Raw genomic sequence first — 14,203 nt, forward strand, 5'->3', positions numbered from 1 at the left:
CTGCTTTCAGAATGTTACACAGCTCAACCTCAGCTGGTATAAATTTTTATAGTCCTAACAAAGGCCACGGAATTACAGCCATTTACATCAACACGTTCCTGTTTCTCTCACTGTACTCTTAAGAGGTTCAGAAATCATAAGCAAATCATTCATGAAGTAGAGGTAATAAATTTTAAGAGCAGGTAGTGATTTGCCTCAAATCACAGAGTGAGTCAGCAACAGAGGTGGGAGTAAGGTGTTGTAGAGAAGCTCTCTTCTTGAGTCGTTAGACCGTATATTGTGGGAGAAACAGAAGGGGTTACACTCAAGTGTTGCAACACTATGTGCTATTCCTTTGTGAAGCATACCACGGGGTGAAGCGTAACAAAATGCTGTATTCCCCTAACACCTTACCCTAATTACCCCAACTTTTTACGATCATACATCTCTTTTCAGGTTAACTATAATTTCTGCCTGTTTGTGATGGAACCACTGGAAGGAAATCCAACTAACTATATTATATGTAGGATGTGATAAGTAGAATAAAACATCCTCCATTATAAAATATGGTTGGGTATCCTATTTGCTAAAAAATACAATACATTTTATGTTTTTTTTTCTCTTATAACTAAAACCAGGTATAATGGACTTGGGTATTTTGGTTTGGTTTGGTTTGGGTTTTTTTTTCATTTCAGTAGAGAATGTTGCTCTAAAACTACTTACATGAGTGTTAAATGCTTGTAGTTGGAGAGCTCTTTTGGAACAAGGGTAAACTGATTTCCATCCAAATAACTAAAATAGAAAAATAAAACATAGAGCATTATGTTTTTCATTAAAACAGTACCATCTTCATTCACTAATCTTAGAATCCAACAGTAAAAGTAGTAACGAACACGTAATATTTCCATTTATAAGAAACCTTGCGTACAAATTTCGGTTTTTAGACACACAATTGAAGACCTGTAGCCTAAGATCCAAATGCTATTGTATCAGATATTCTGAATATTATGAAGTAACAGTAATAACAACCAACTCTTACATAGTACTTTCTACTATTTTGTAAAGACTGCAAAAAAAGGTCTTTATCATCTCCGCTTCACACACACCTACAGCTGAAAAGTAAATCTGAATTCTGCAAGTAACATTAAGTGTGGATTTTGAGCTATTGTAAATAGAAACAGACCCTGACATTGCAGAGTTAGTCCTTTACAGTAGAAACAGCGAGGGCTGGTCCAAGCTCTAACAGCAAATTAATTTGTCATGCCTGCAGTTCAGGTCATCTTCCCTAATTTCTTCCTGTTTATTTCATGATACATCAAGCATGACATTCTACAAGCCAGTTCCTATGGAGTATGTTAGGGACTAAAGACAGTAATCAATTACCCTTCATGAGAAAAGTTAGATATTTTTTTTTCCCTCTTTGTATTATATTCCTCCTGTATTAATTACATTGCTTGCTCTTCTTCCATGCTCATAATTCTCAGTAACAGACTTGTTCATCCTTAGAGTTAACAGGTACAGAGCCATCCACCTGTACCAGTCACAGGCGTTAGAGGCGTAACAGGAGTTACAGGCGAAGGAAGGTAACAAGCCTTGCCTAAAAAGTTTCCAGTGTCCAGCCAGTCAGTACAAAGTGCAAGTGGACTGGCTCTTCACGTAACATGGGCAAGTAGTTTGGAGGTGGTAATAAGTGCTGAATTTACCTGATTCTCTGAAATAGAGCAGAGACTGGCAGGAAGATTAAAGGTCTTTAGTTTCTCAACTAGAGCAAATGACTTGCTTGGTGGTGGTATTACTTTTGTCTCCTGGAACCCAAGTAAAAACTACACCCTCATTTTCCCTATACAAAGAAGATACTTTAGCCATCCAAATACTTGGAACACACTTGAGTTAAGAGCAGCTATTCTTAGATTAATTTTGAGCTTAATGTCTTTGAGTACGCTGCAGCATCTTTGGAAACTCTTGACTAAATGGATGGGCTGAAACACAGTTAAGTTTAATCAAATAACTATCTACATCTAATCAAAAAGCTTTTTCTTTCTTTTTTTTTTTCTTCCCTTGGACCATGCCTTCCTTAGGGCTGCTTGCCAAATCCAAAATATACATCTCAAGAAGTTTTATTTTTACGGTATGTTAATGGCATTACATAAATACTGGTGAATGGAGCATGGGCTCATGTTACTTAATTATTAAATTATTAAAACCAACAACACTTAAACTTTTTGAAGGAGTAAGTATTCTGAGAAAATTCTTTTAGCAACAGATAAATTAGGATATATTGCTTTAGTTTCATTAGAATTGAAGTACTACAAGTATCCACTTGGCTGATAAAAATTCCTCCTTGTTCAAATGAAGCAACTATTAAGATATTTTATAAAACACACCAAGAGTACATCTTGGAAGGGTCATGAATGCAAATGAACATGAAGAATCAATCAGTATGCAAGTGCTACCAGGAACCATCTCCATTATCCTTTTGAAAAATATGCTAAATTGCATGCTTAGACACTAATTAAAGCATACAAAATTGTACACAAATGAGTTTTCAGTCACAGTCAGAGTTCCACTTGCAATTCCAAAAGTATCTCTCTTTAGCTGCTTAATTTTACATTGAATTGATGCCTTTAAATTGTCAAATTGTATTTATTAGGCCAGATTACATTTAATTAAGTCATCTTCTACTCAAGAAAAAAAAAAAACACCACCAAAACCTAATGAAGTAAGTTATAGGTTTATATAGCTGTATGCTAATTTGAGTTCTTAATAATTTCTCTTCAGTAACGACGAAAGCCTTTTGGATGCTATTAAGCAGCAAACTAGTGGTGGACATTTCAGACTCTTTTATATAATACCAAATGGTAAAACAATAAAACTGTTTTAGTGACTTAAGATATACAGTTATGATGTCTTCTGAAAAAGCACTCCATTAATCAGTCGTTATGAAAGATTAGTAATTTAATATTAAATACTGGCCACATGTAACACAAGCCTAACTTTTTTTCTTGTCAATAATTTCTATCTATTTCTTTCAATATTGTGACCTATCTGTTCAAGATTCAAAACAGGTTAATAACACAATTTGTAGGTTTATATTTTCCCCTTCATAATGAATAAAAAGTGACTTATCTACTATTATGAGTAGCTTATTCAGTTCTTATCTTCAAACAGTATGTGAGGTAGCAAGCTCTTTTTTATATCAATGTTACTGTCCATCTGCATATTCAGATTGTATCTTTTCATAAAATGTAATCTTAACCATTTTTCTCACATAAAAACTTAGATATTAATAAAATATCCCAGATTGTGCAAGACTGACTATATGAAAAGTAAGACTTCCTATTAGAATCACTCTTTTTGAAATATCACAAAACCATGTTCATTATGAAAATATGCAAACACATTAATAGGTTATTTGCTTTTCGCTTTTTCATATAACGGAAATTCTTCATTCCTTTCTAAAGAGTGACCATCGATTAATCAGATTCACTGTTGCCCATAATTTAACCCATTGTTACAGGACATCCACGTTCAGTTATATGATGGTTCAGTGTTGGGGATATAAATTCTGAGGGTGATTACAGTTTTATATACATGTATTTTTAAAACTTTCCAGTAACAGGTAGTTCTTAGAGTGTTTTGGGACTTACAGAGCATTGCTAATTCAAATTTAACCTCAAAAGTTCTCAAGATACCGTGTAAGTCTGTAAAGCTGTATATTAATTTCAACTGATCTCCTAAATCTAATTCTTCATTTTCTTCTCCCCTCGTTCTTAAACCTGACAATATAAAACTGACATTGATTTTCATAAAAGTGAAAAGTGTGCCACTTACAGTTCAGTTACATCTTTTGGGATGCCTTTAGGCAAAGCTTTTAGGCCTTTGTTGCTGCAGCGAACTACTGTGTCTAGACAAGTACATTCTGCAGGACAGCGGGACAGTGGAGAGCAACTATTGTCATCATTTCCTGGGTAATAAAAACAAACAGATGCTAAGCTTGCTATTCAAATGTCGCTTCAGTATTAGCCATAATATCCCACCTGGAATTTGTACAAGCGAACATGACATTTCTGCATTATGATATCTCTAGGTAGGGAAAACATTAAGTCATCTCTGTAAAATACCGCTCCAAGAATTTACATTTCAAGTGACACTTTATTTAGTACAATGCTTTTTTACAAGGTAAAAATTCTACTATATGGAAACAAAGATCATTAAAGAAAGAACAAAACTTAAAATTAAAGATAATAAAGCAAATATGCTGATTTTCAAAATTAAGAGATTATTAAAAATAAACAGAGACTTTTTAAAGAAAAGGTACAGCCTTGAAAATTGACAAACTAGTAATGCAATAAATGGAAATGTGTAACAGATGCAAGATAGCAGACTTCTTTTTTTATTGTGTTGAGGAAGTCACAAACTAAGCAAAATGGCACGTTAGTTGATCAAGTAACCTGAAAGAGTTCTTGATTCAAGCATCAGCATTTGAAACTACTCTTGTCTAAACTACATCATTTGATCAGTTTATTTAATTTTTATATTATCTCTATATTATGATTTACAGTATTGAACATAGGCAAGAAAAACTTTGGAAAACATGTATACAATAGCCGTGTGCTTGCTGATCACCCACAAAAATGGGTGACGGACTTTTAAACTGACATAGAAACTGAGCATGAAGCGCAGGTGAAGTTATTTAAAGGAAACCACTTTGGGACGTATGGGAATCATGCAGTTATACATACGAAAGCTGAAATTCTAAAAAGTTCAAATATAATTTTCTTACCATCATCACATGTAAAATCCTGGATTGCCACATCCTGGATGGGAATCTCTTTGAGAAAGTACGGTTTTTGGCAGCGAGGGTTCCCCGTCACTATGCGTTTCTTCCTTAGCCAGTCTCCAAGCCACGCGAGATGGCAGTTGCAGTTGAAGGGATTGGCCAAGAGGTTTCTGAGAACCACAGGAAAGTTTACTTCAGATGACACCGTTTTTTCATCCTAATTATTCTAGTTCTATTTTTCAAAAAGCTAAGCTTAAATATCGTTCTTCAAACAATACTATGTACATACCATAGGTGAAAGCTGTAATTTAGGCTCTGTGCGGTGAATCTTGGTAGAACTCATTTAGAAATAATTTAAAACTGTCAAAGACCTGACTTGTTGTCAAGCCACTCTGTACTGATAATGCAATAATTTCATATAGAGATGAAGGCCGATTACATTACATTATTAGCTTTAACCTGACAACAGCTATTCCATTAATTTGTCATCTCAAGATTTCCATCTTTTATTTGCTCCAGAGAATAAGTTTCCTATCTGAAGTGACAGCTAAGTTGATTACATGCCAGTTATAAAAATGAATTTACTTCTAGAAGTCTCACTACTTTTGGCATCTCCTTACTTCAGCACAAACCTATCGACAACTCCATTATTTATAAACATGTCACCCTTAATATGCACAAATTAGTCACTAGGTGCAAAGTGTCACTTTTTATGTAAAAGGGGGATTAAGTACTTTCCTGAATGATGCTACCTACAAAAAGCATTTCTTCGGTAAACTGAGCGGCTGCTTCACTCACCGTTTTCCCTTCCCTTAAATTACATCGCATTTAAATATAAAAAGGGATGCTTCTTTTTATAGAAAATGAGACTGAAGCTTCATTATAAAACATATACGAATTAAGATCCTCAGTAGGCTGAGGAAATTTAAGATAATTGGATGGCACAGGGCAAAAAGACAGACAACGTGGTGATTCAACCAGCCATGACTGCGCAATGCCTACCCAAAATGTGGGTTTCTACCCTGGCTCAGATCAGAGAGCTTCAGCAAGGGAGGTGAGCAGGACATTCTTCCTGTCTTTTCAGGCACTTCTGGAAACCATTCTAATGCTGCATCAAAGGGCACCATTGATGTGTCCAAGATGGTCCAGAAAATAAACTTTCTCAAAAACCCCTCTATGAACTCTTTTTTCCCTTAAGTTTACCTCACGCCATGAAATTATACAGTAAACGATTAACAGAAATGTCCCCAAAACCTTAGAGGTTTAAATTTGGGTAAGGTAAAACACGACTCACAACGTAGAGAGTGAATGCAGTGTATCGAAGGAGCCGGGTGCCACGGTGGTGATCTGGTTGTCGTACAGGGAGAGCAGGCGGACTGAGCTCAGGCCCGTGAAGCTGTCGTTTCCCACACAGCTCACCCGGTTGCTCCTCAGCATCCTGAGAAAGGAAGGACCGGCGTTTCTCAGCTTAGCCCCAGCCAGGGGCTGGAGCTGAAGTGGTGGCCCGAGCAAGGGCCAAGAGGTACAAGTCCAAAGGGACCACAGTGCAGTGACCCCTGTGCCGCCCGTCCCCTCACTGAAGGGACAGAGTGCAGTGTGTGTGGAGGGGACTGGAAAACAGAAAGGGGGCGTGGAGAGGTTTCACAAGAGGCAAAGGGTGTTTCCCCTAATAATTTGCATTTTTTTGTTCCTTTCAATACCAGAATCAGTAATTATGAGTTCGTTAATTGACAACAAATTAAACTGATTGAAATTACCCAAATCAGAGATACACAGCAGCCCCTTCTTCATGTTTCCAAGCCTTATGACTCCAGAACTGCTATTCTGATGGAGCAGAAGGTGGTAGCCACTGACCTCCTCCTGAGGCCCCTTCAACCTGAGTTTTCTTATGATAAATTCTGGAAACCACTTCGACTGCATTCTCAAGCATTTCAATTAAATGAAATCAGGCTACCCTGACTCCTTCTCTGCATGACTCTAAGATTTAGTAAAAATTTCAGACTACTAATCAAGAAACACCTATTCTAAAATCTGTCATATTTCTGTAAATTGTAAGAGCTTTGAAGTTTGCTGTTTTCCTACCTGTTCATCAATAGAGGAGTATTTTTTTCCTCACACTTTTGTCTAAGAATAGCTGCTTCTAACAATTTTAGAGGCTTTAAATGCAAAGTTAGAAATTATAGGCCTAATTTATTAAAAATACCTGACGTCTATAGACAGCTGGAGCCCCAAAGACCATTTAGTCTTGGCTCTGCTTTGCTGATCAGAAGGACAGGCCCTCTGAAGAAGGCCAAGAAGCTGTGGATTGTATAAACATATTTTTTTAGTGGAAAGAGCTAAACTGCCTTCATGGAAAGAATGAAATGAGTTTGAGCTATAGTGCCTTTACTCCTCCCTTCACTGTTGAAATGACATTAAAATTACTTAGGACTGAGAATAATTTCCCACATTTCAATATCCACCAGAATAATTTTTTCCTCTAGCAAAATTCCCAGTAATGGTTGAGCTGCACTAAATCAGACTCCATTACGTAAAATGTGTAATTCCCATGCAAAATTGTGTTACTTTAAAGCAGATGATTATTCCCATTCCTATTGCTGCAGTTGGATGTTTATCCACTCTCAACCGCTTCATCGTTTTAGAGGACTCATTATTTCTGTAGTCAAGTAACCACAACAAGAATTTCAGCTACATTATACCCATAATTAATAATTAATGAATTAATATAATTTCTGATAAACTTTTTTGTAAAAATAGGAACAAAAACTAAGATAAACTTGAATAATCCATAGCTAATCCTCCAAAAGCAAAGGTTTTAGATAGAGTATTACTTTAAAAAATACGTGGCAGAAAGAATAAAACCACTCAAATAATTACACTTACAGTGTTTTGAGACTTTCTAGTCCTTTGAACATTTTGTGACGAACACTTTCCAGCCGATTGCTTGTGAGCAATAGTTCATTCACACCAGAGGCTCCGTCAAACGCTCCTTCTTCGATATCGGTAATCTTGTTATTGCTCAGGTTTCTATTACACATTAACAGAGGCAGAGAAAAACACGTTTTCTTTTCAAATACCCAATATATAAACTGTTAAATTCTGCAGACTGTATAGATTTCAAGATACTGAGTTACTGTGTAAAAGCAACAAATGTATTGTTCAACTTCAAACTAATAAAAGCAAAACTCAATGCCCTGCTAATAAAGAAGTAAAGATTTTTAAAATAATCATTGGAAGATGTTTTTAAATAATGGCAATTACCTAGTCCGTGCTGCTGCCACACAAAAACATCTTTTCATAATTTTGAATCTTGTCAGTGACTGTGTATTTTTTTTATGTGTTTGGTCCTTGTAGCATTATTAGATGAATTAACAACAAAATGATACTGTATGAGTATCAGCACAACTAACCACTCTGATTTCTTTATTTCATTTCGGTAGACACAAATATGAAAAAACAGTATAAACAGCAACATATGTAAATGAAATGTGTGAATGTAAACAGCAAATGAAATGTTAATCACTTATGACATTAGTTAAAAAGGAGGGTTTATAAGCAAGAGAGTTCATTTAGCTGCAATTCACATGCAAAGCAGATTAAAATGTGGGAAGATGACCTAAAACACTGCCAAAATATTTAGTGTTTATAGCTTTTAGTTGAAATATGGAAATCACATTCCAAACGGGTAGTAGATGTACTCTATATACAAAAGCATACATACTCAACAACAGACATTTTCTCAAGATTTTTCATATTATTCTTGCCTCCTTTTGCTCTGTTTGTTTCAGATAACTATTTATATGTATTACAGAAGGACATTATCTACACGCTAAACAGTGTTATAATTCACTAGTTATTTTTGAAAACCTCTTAGAAATGCTCTGAGACAACGCAAAATGAAGTGAAGCCAAAAACTTCTTATTTGATGGAATTAATGGTGTTGGGAAGAAATGCAAATGTTCTTTGATGCCACTTCTAGAACAGCATTTTAATTGTTCAAATCAAGATACTATTTGTCACAACGAAAATTCATATGCTTGCCAGAATGATCTGGTGCCGTTATCTAAGCCATAGAAAACAAGGAGTTGTGGCTTAATCTTGAGTGCTGACTACTAATCTCTAGCCTAGCTGTAATTCAACATACACATTGCCTGTGATGAAGGATATAATAATCGCTTTCATTTTGTTTCACAGTGGAGCTGTGAGTCTCCTGTAAGGTGCTGCACAAGACTGGAAGCAAGAAACTCATCATTTCTCATCTCAGCTGGCTTATCTGTGTCAATCCTTTAGTTTCCTAAAATCCTGTTTTTTCCCGGTGTAACATGGATACTACTTTACAGGGATATTTTAAGGATTAATGCTGCATAGCTAATCAGTGATGCAGTACATACGCGTGCTTTATGACTGAGGAACCATCAAATCAATTAAACATTTAGGCCCCAATTTTTCAATGTCATCTGTGCAGAAAGACCTTGCACCTATTTGAACCTCCAGAAGAAATATGAGCTCCACAAAAATATAGAATTGACTCGTATTGGTGTCCCTCTAACATCGCTGCTTCACTGCTTTCCAGTCATGCTTAACCAGTCACTGTATTATTCTCTAAATTGAAGAATGTTGTAACAACTGATAAGTATATTAGGAAGTTACGGAGTGGTATTATTCAAAATGTTAACTTTTCATTAACGTTTTCTCAATTTTGTTCCTCCTCAATTATCCACATTTCAAAGCTCTTGGGAGTTCCGGCAGACAGCTACACTGAGACTGATTAATATTCTTCCTTTTCTTTCTTTCATTTTGAATGACTCCTTAACTAAAAAGCAGCAAACTAGCTTTAGATGACATGAAATGTTTACTATGCTACCTTTATAGCCTGAAAATATGTAATTACTGACAGTACTCCCTTGCTCCCATTTTCTTTAAATACAAAGAACTGATATGTGTGTGTGCATGTGTATGTATGCTGCATCAAGTACTTCATTTATTTTAAAGGCACTCTGTAGCTGTAAAAAGGGCTAATCTGAGATCCTTGAGGAATGGAGAGCCGGCTATCTACTGTATAGCACCAGAACACTGCTGTGTCAGACATTCCTACGTTCTTTTTTTAAGTATCTTAGCCCAATACGAAGTTGCAAGGTGTACTAAGTGGATAGGTCAAAAGCAAAGTTGGGTTTTGGTGGTGTTTTTTTTTTTTTTAATCTTTGGCCTACTAACTGAAAAAAAAATAATCACTAATAAGTATTTAATTATTTGTGATCATGACAGCTGCCAGCAAGGATCTGGATAAGGCTAACAATAGTTTAAGTAATACTATTGTTAGCCCTGAGATTTTGGTCACTAGTAATGTAGACTGAACTTTTACAAATGGTAGTAACTTGGTGACTACATTCAAAAAAGCAGTGCATCATTTTCATTGATCTATTTTTACTTGGATATTTCTTCACTTAGTATTTATGTTTGGATTTAATCCTGAAAAGATTGAGCACAGAGTCACTAAGCCTAACTAAATGATGTACCCTCAAATATGTCTCTTACATAACTGAAAGAAAAGCTTTTCATAGATTTATTTTTAATAACATCTGTGACTGGTAAGATTATAAACTCCTCTTAGAACATGAACTGTGAACATGGGCTTACATGGATGAGCTATCAAACCATTTTTTTCTCAGTCATTTAATTTTGATATTCCCCTCATCTAATGACAGTTTAATGAAGCACAGAATCAAAGGCATGTCTTGAATGTGCTGAAAGAGGCAAAATTGCCTGGTTAGAAAGTAGTACAGGAAGTTACAAAAGATTACTGGAACCTTTTTTGAGCAGCTTATACTGTGAGCTCCCTGCTGTGGCTGCGTAACAGCCCAGCTGTCTGGACACTGCAGTGAAGGTGCCGGAGCTATACGCCACGTCAAGTTGTTACTGGCAGTGCCTGGTCCCATAGAGAAGAGCTGTCAACTCTGATCTACCTCCGTGATTAATTTAAACCCATTCCTGATTTTTGATTAGAATATACTGAATCTTTTATAGATAAGAACGAGGAAAGGTGGAGAAACACAGCAAGGAGCTAACATGCTATCTGAATAGACAAGGTCACTGAAGTCGCACTTACATTTTACGCAACTGAGGAAGTTTCTTAAAGATTCCAGTAGCTTCCAGGACTGAAAATTCATTGTTATTTAGCCGCCTAGAAGAAATGATATCGATTTCAGAAAAAAATATTCAGGCACTGGTACAGAATGTTCCACAATAAATAATCTTTTCAGACTGGTTTAACTGAATAGTTGGTATTCAACTGGTAGCTGAAGAACTATTCTGTATATTTCTAATTCTGGTAATTCCTGTGAATGAACATTCTCATTAGTTAAACTTAGGCATACGTAAGACAAACAGAATCAAAACCAGATCACAAAATATCATACAACTAAAACTACTGAGAAATATAAGAAAATGTTTTTAATTTTTCTTTTAAGGGAAGAAAAACAAAAATGTAACTAAGGAAGGATTCCATGGCAACTTATAAATAAAAATCTTTAAGAAGTACATATAAACCACTGAAGATTAGTTTACTGTTCTTTAAAGGATATCAGGTGGGGTCTGCCAGACATCTGGAGGTGCTCACAGAACACTATTTACAAGAATGAAATAATTACTTTTTCTCAATGCTTCTTTTGAATAGGGACTGAAATACACTGCGTAGGTCTTCCCAAGAATTTAGAAACGCTTCTCTGACCATGGTTTATCTTCAGACCACTACCCCTAACACGCATATATTGCATAAGCATAAGCATTAAGTGTTGCTTTGTAACACTACACGAAGGTACACAATGAGCAACAAAACCTAGCTGATACTGATCTTTCCTGTCCAGGTATCAAGGCTGTTCCTACACAGTATACCTTTAGCAGCTGCTAGGTTAGGGGATCGTCTATATTTCAAAAAATATCTGCACTGACACAGTATTCCCTATTTCCTCTCTTGAAAAGAAAACGGAAATTACGAGTCTTAGATTCTTTATATGTTTTAATGGAGTCATTCTTATTAAGGAAGGGAGTCTGTCCAGCTTTTATTTAGAGATCTTAAATAGGAAGGAAAAAAGATGACTGACAAGATCACCACGAAATGAAATTCAGCATAATTCTAAACCCAGAATGCTTTTCAGAATTGCCTTATTGCAAGACAAGATTAAAAAACCCCTAGAAAATAAAAGAAAGCTGCTCATTCAACCTTTCTTCCTGCTTGTTCTCAATGATAGCCAGAAGGGAAATTAAGGTTGTAAATCTGAAAGTATGGCTGTACAAGAGTTTCAGCACGGAACCAAACTGAGAGAAGACAGGAAGAGTTTTTTGGATATACATGGAACATTTGAAAACCATGCTGAAGTACAAGAAACATGAATTTCTAAAGATGTTACCACCTCTGAAAATCAGCCGGATGACTTAATGTGATTTTTAGTGGGACCATATCAAATGAATTTTTGCAGTGTCAATTAACAAAGTTTGTTTGTGAAAACATTTGAATCTAATAATTATTCCTTGTGCTCATTTCTAACTCCACTGAAACAATTTGTTCCTTTCCTCTTCGCAATAATCCTTTGTATATTAAAAATAATTCACTTTGTCTCTCCCTCAAGTTTCCATCACACAAATGTATTCTATCTTTTCACTTTTTCCTCTGAAGTCTTCATTTCTAGATGATTCTTATTCTCCTTGAAATTTTTTCCAGGTGATCTATATCCCCCTTGAAAAGCGAAGTCCCTAACAGAGTATTCCAGATGACATTTTACTATTTTTACGTACAGTAAAACAATTCTTTCATATAACTTACATACTACACTCCAGTACATACAGCCCAAAATGATATTTGCAGCAGCACCCAATGGCACTCCTTTATCTTTAATACTTACGATAACACCACCATAGCCTTTTCTCTTGAACTACTTGCTGGTTATTCCTCAATATTGTATTTGTGGTGTTAATTAGTCCTACCAAACGCCATACGTAGAATTTGAACTTTTATTTTATTTAAACTAGTCTTTGTCTACTGTCAACAGCACAGAAAAATTTTAAGAATTTTCCATGTGTTTTGAAGATTTTCAGTGTTTGAGAAATTTCCCCATACTTCTCTAGGATAGAAAAGAAGCATGGGTTGAATCACTCTATCACAATTTGGTTAAAACTGTAGCACAAATCATTTCTTCTCTCTAAGTTTGTGTATACCATGATATCACAATTCATGCATCATCACTGAGATCCACAGATAAAGGGACACCAAGAGCTACAAATTATGGGTTTGTGGTCAGAGGAATGACCACATGGATCACATGGCATTACTATAGCTGGAGATTGCTGGCTTTAGATCTAGAATTGCTAAAAATCTAGAGAGAATTCAAAAATATTACAGATTATTGGAAAATTAACAGATGCAGTGATATCTTCCCTCTGGATCTTAATACCATTATTTTGGCAATAATGGTAGTTGTTATCTGTAAGTCATGAAAAATATCTTAAAAATACTTGTATCTGTTTTTTTCTTTGAAAAGTACTGAAATGCCATTCTCAAAACAAAAAAAAAAACAAACCAAAGAAGCATTTGATAATGATGTCTTAATATTCTGTTCTCTGTTTTATTTGATGCTTTTTCCTGTTTTATTAACACGATGGGTAAGATATTTGCTCCAAACAACACCCTGAAGAGAATAATCTAGCCTTCCTCATCACTGTTAGAGAGGCATCAATGTCATTTGACTCTAACAAGTACCTTTATCTCAAATTTTGTAGGTAAAAGAAAGGTTAACTAGCTGCTCTTCTCCCATATGCCAGTAAATGTTGTGGACTGGAAATCACAGATCAGCCCTATAACTAGACTGGGAAGTCCTAAGAGGAGCAACAACGGCAGCACATCAAAGACCAGGAATAACAGGAGGAAAAGAGAAAGAGCTGGAACTCTTGCATCAGTGAGGCAACCCTATTTAGCTACAGCACTTGGGTTTTTAGAGGAAATAAAAAAAAAAAAAACAGAAATAATTTCTCTGTTCCCTCTGTCCTCCTTTTTATTACATCAGAATACTTGAAGAACAATCTGTACAGCTTATCAAGAAGGAGGTCCAATTGTAACTTTGTTACAGTTTCAAACCATTTTCCTTGGGTAAAGTGCTGGATAGAAAAGGGCTCTTTAACAGAAAAAAAATATAAAAGAAGCAGTGATGGAAACTGAAGAGAAGTAGATTCCATCTGGAAGTAAAAGTTCACATTTTAAAAGACTTTAACAGAAGTGAAGGGAGATGATTAACTTCTGTAACACTGTCAGGGAAATGGTGGATTTTAAATCCACTGATACCTTCAAACAAGACTGGATGGTTTCTGAAAGAAGTGCTGTAACCAAACATGAATTACGCTTTAGTCAAACACAATTTTTTTGTTGACTGAATTTTGAGAGTTTAGGATACACAT

At 35.5% G+C, this 14,203-nt stretch overlaps 1 protein-coding gene across 5 annotated transcripts in view; it reads right to left on the bottom strand.

The window, feature by feature from the left end:
- The window catches only part of SLIT2 (slit guidance ligand 2), a 266,165-nt gene that overhangs the window by 49,554 nt on the left and 202,408 nt on the right, over window positions 1-14,203 (bottom strand). For all 5 annotated transcript variants that reach the window (XM_054202905.1, XM_054202906.1, XM_054202904.1 and 2 more), the window contains 6 exons: window positions 10,866-10,940; window positions 7,643-7,786; window positions 6,054-6,197; window positions 4,763-4,929; window positions 3,811-3,943; window positions 703-771 (listed from right to left, as the gene is read on the bottom strand). In XM_054202905.1, the coding sequence (XP_054058880.1) occupies window positions 703-771; window positions 3,811-3,943; window positions 4,763-4,929; window positions 6,054-6,197; window positions 7,643-7,786; window positions 10,866-10,940 (732 nt within the window). The remainder of the gene's footprint in view (window positions 1-702; window positions 772-3,810; window positions 3,944-4,762; window positions 4,930-6,053; window positions 6,198-7,642; window positions 7,787-10,865; window positions 10,941-14,203) is intronic.

Source organism: Rissa tridactyla, chromosome 5, assembly GCF_028500815.1.
Source record: "Rissa tridactyla isolate bRisTri1 chromosome 5, bRisTri1.patW.cur.20221130, whole genome shotgun sequence".
Classification (NCBI taxonomy): domain Eukaryota; kingdom Metazoa; phylum Chordata; class Aves; order Charadriiformes; family Laridae; genus Rissa; species Rissa tridactyla.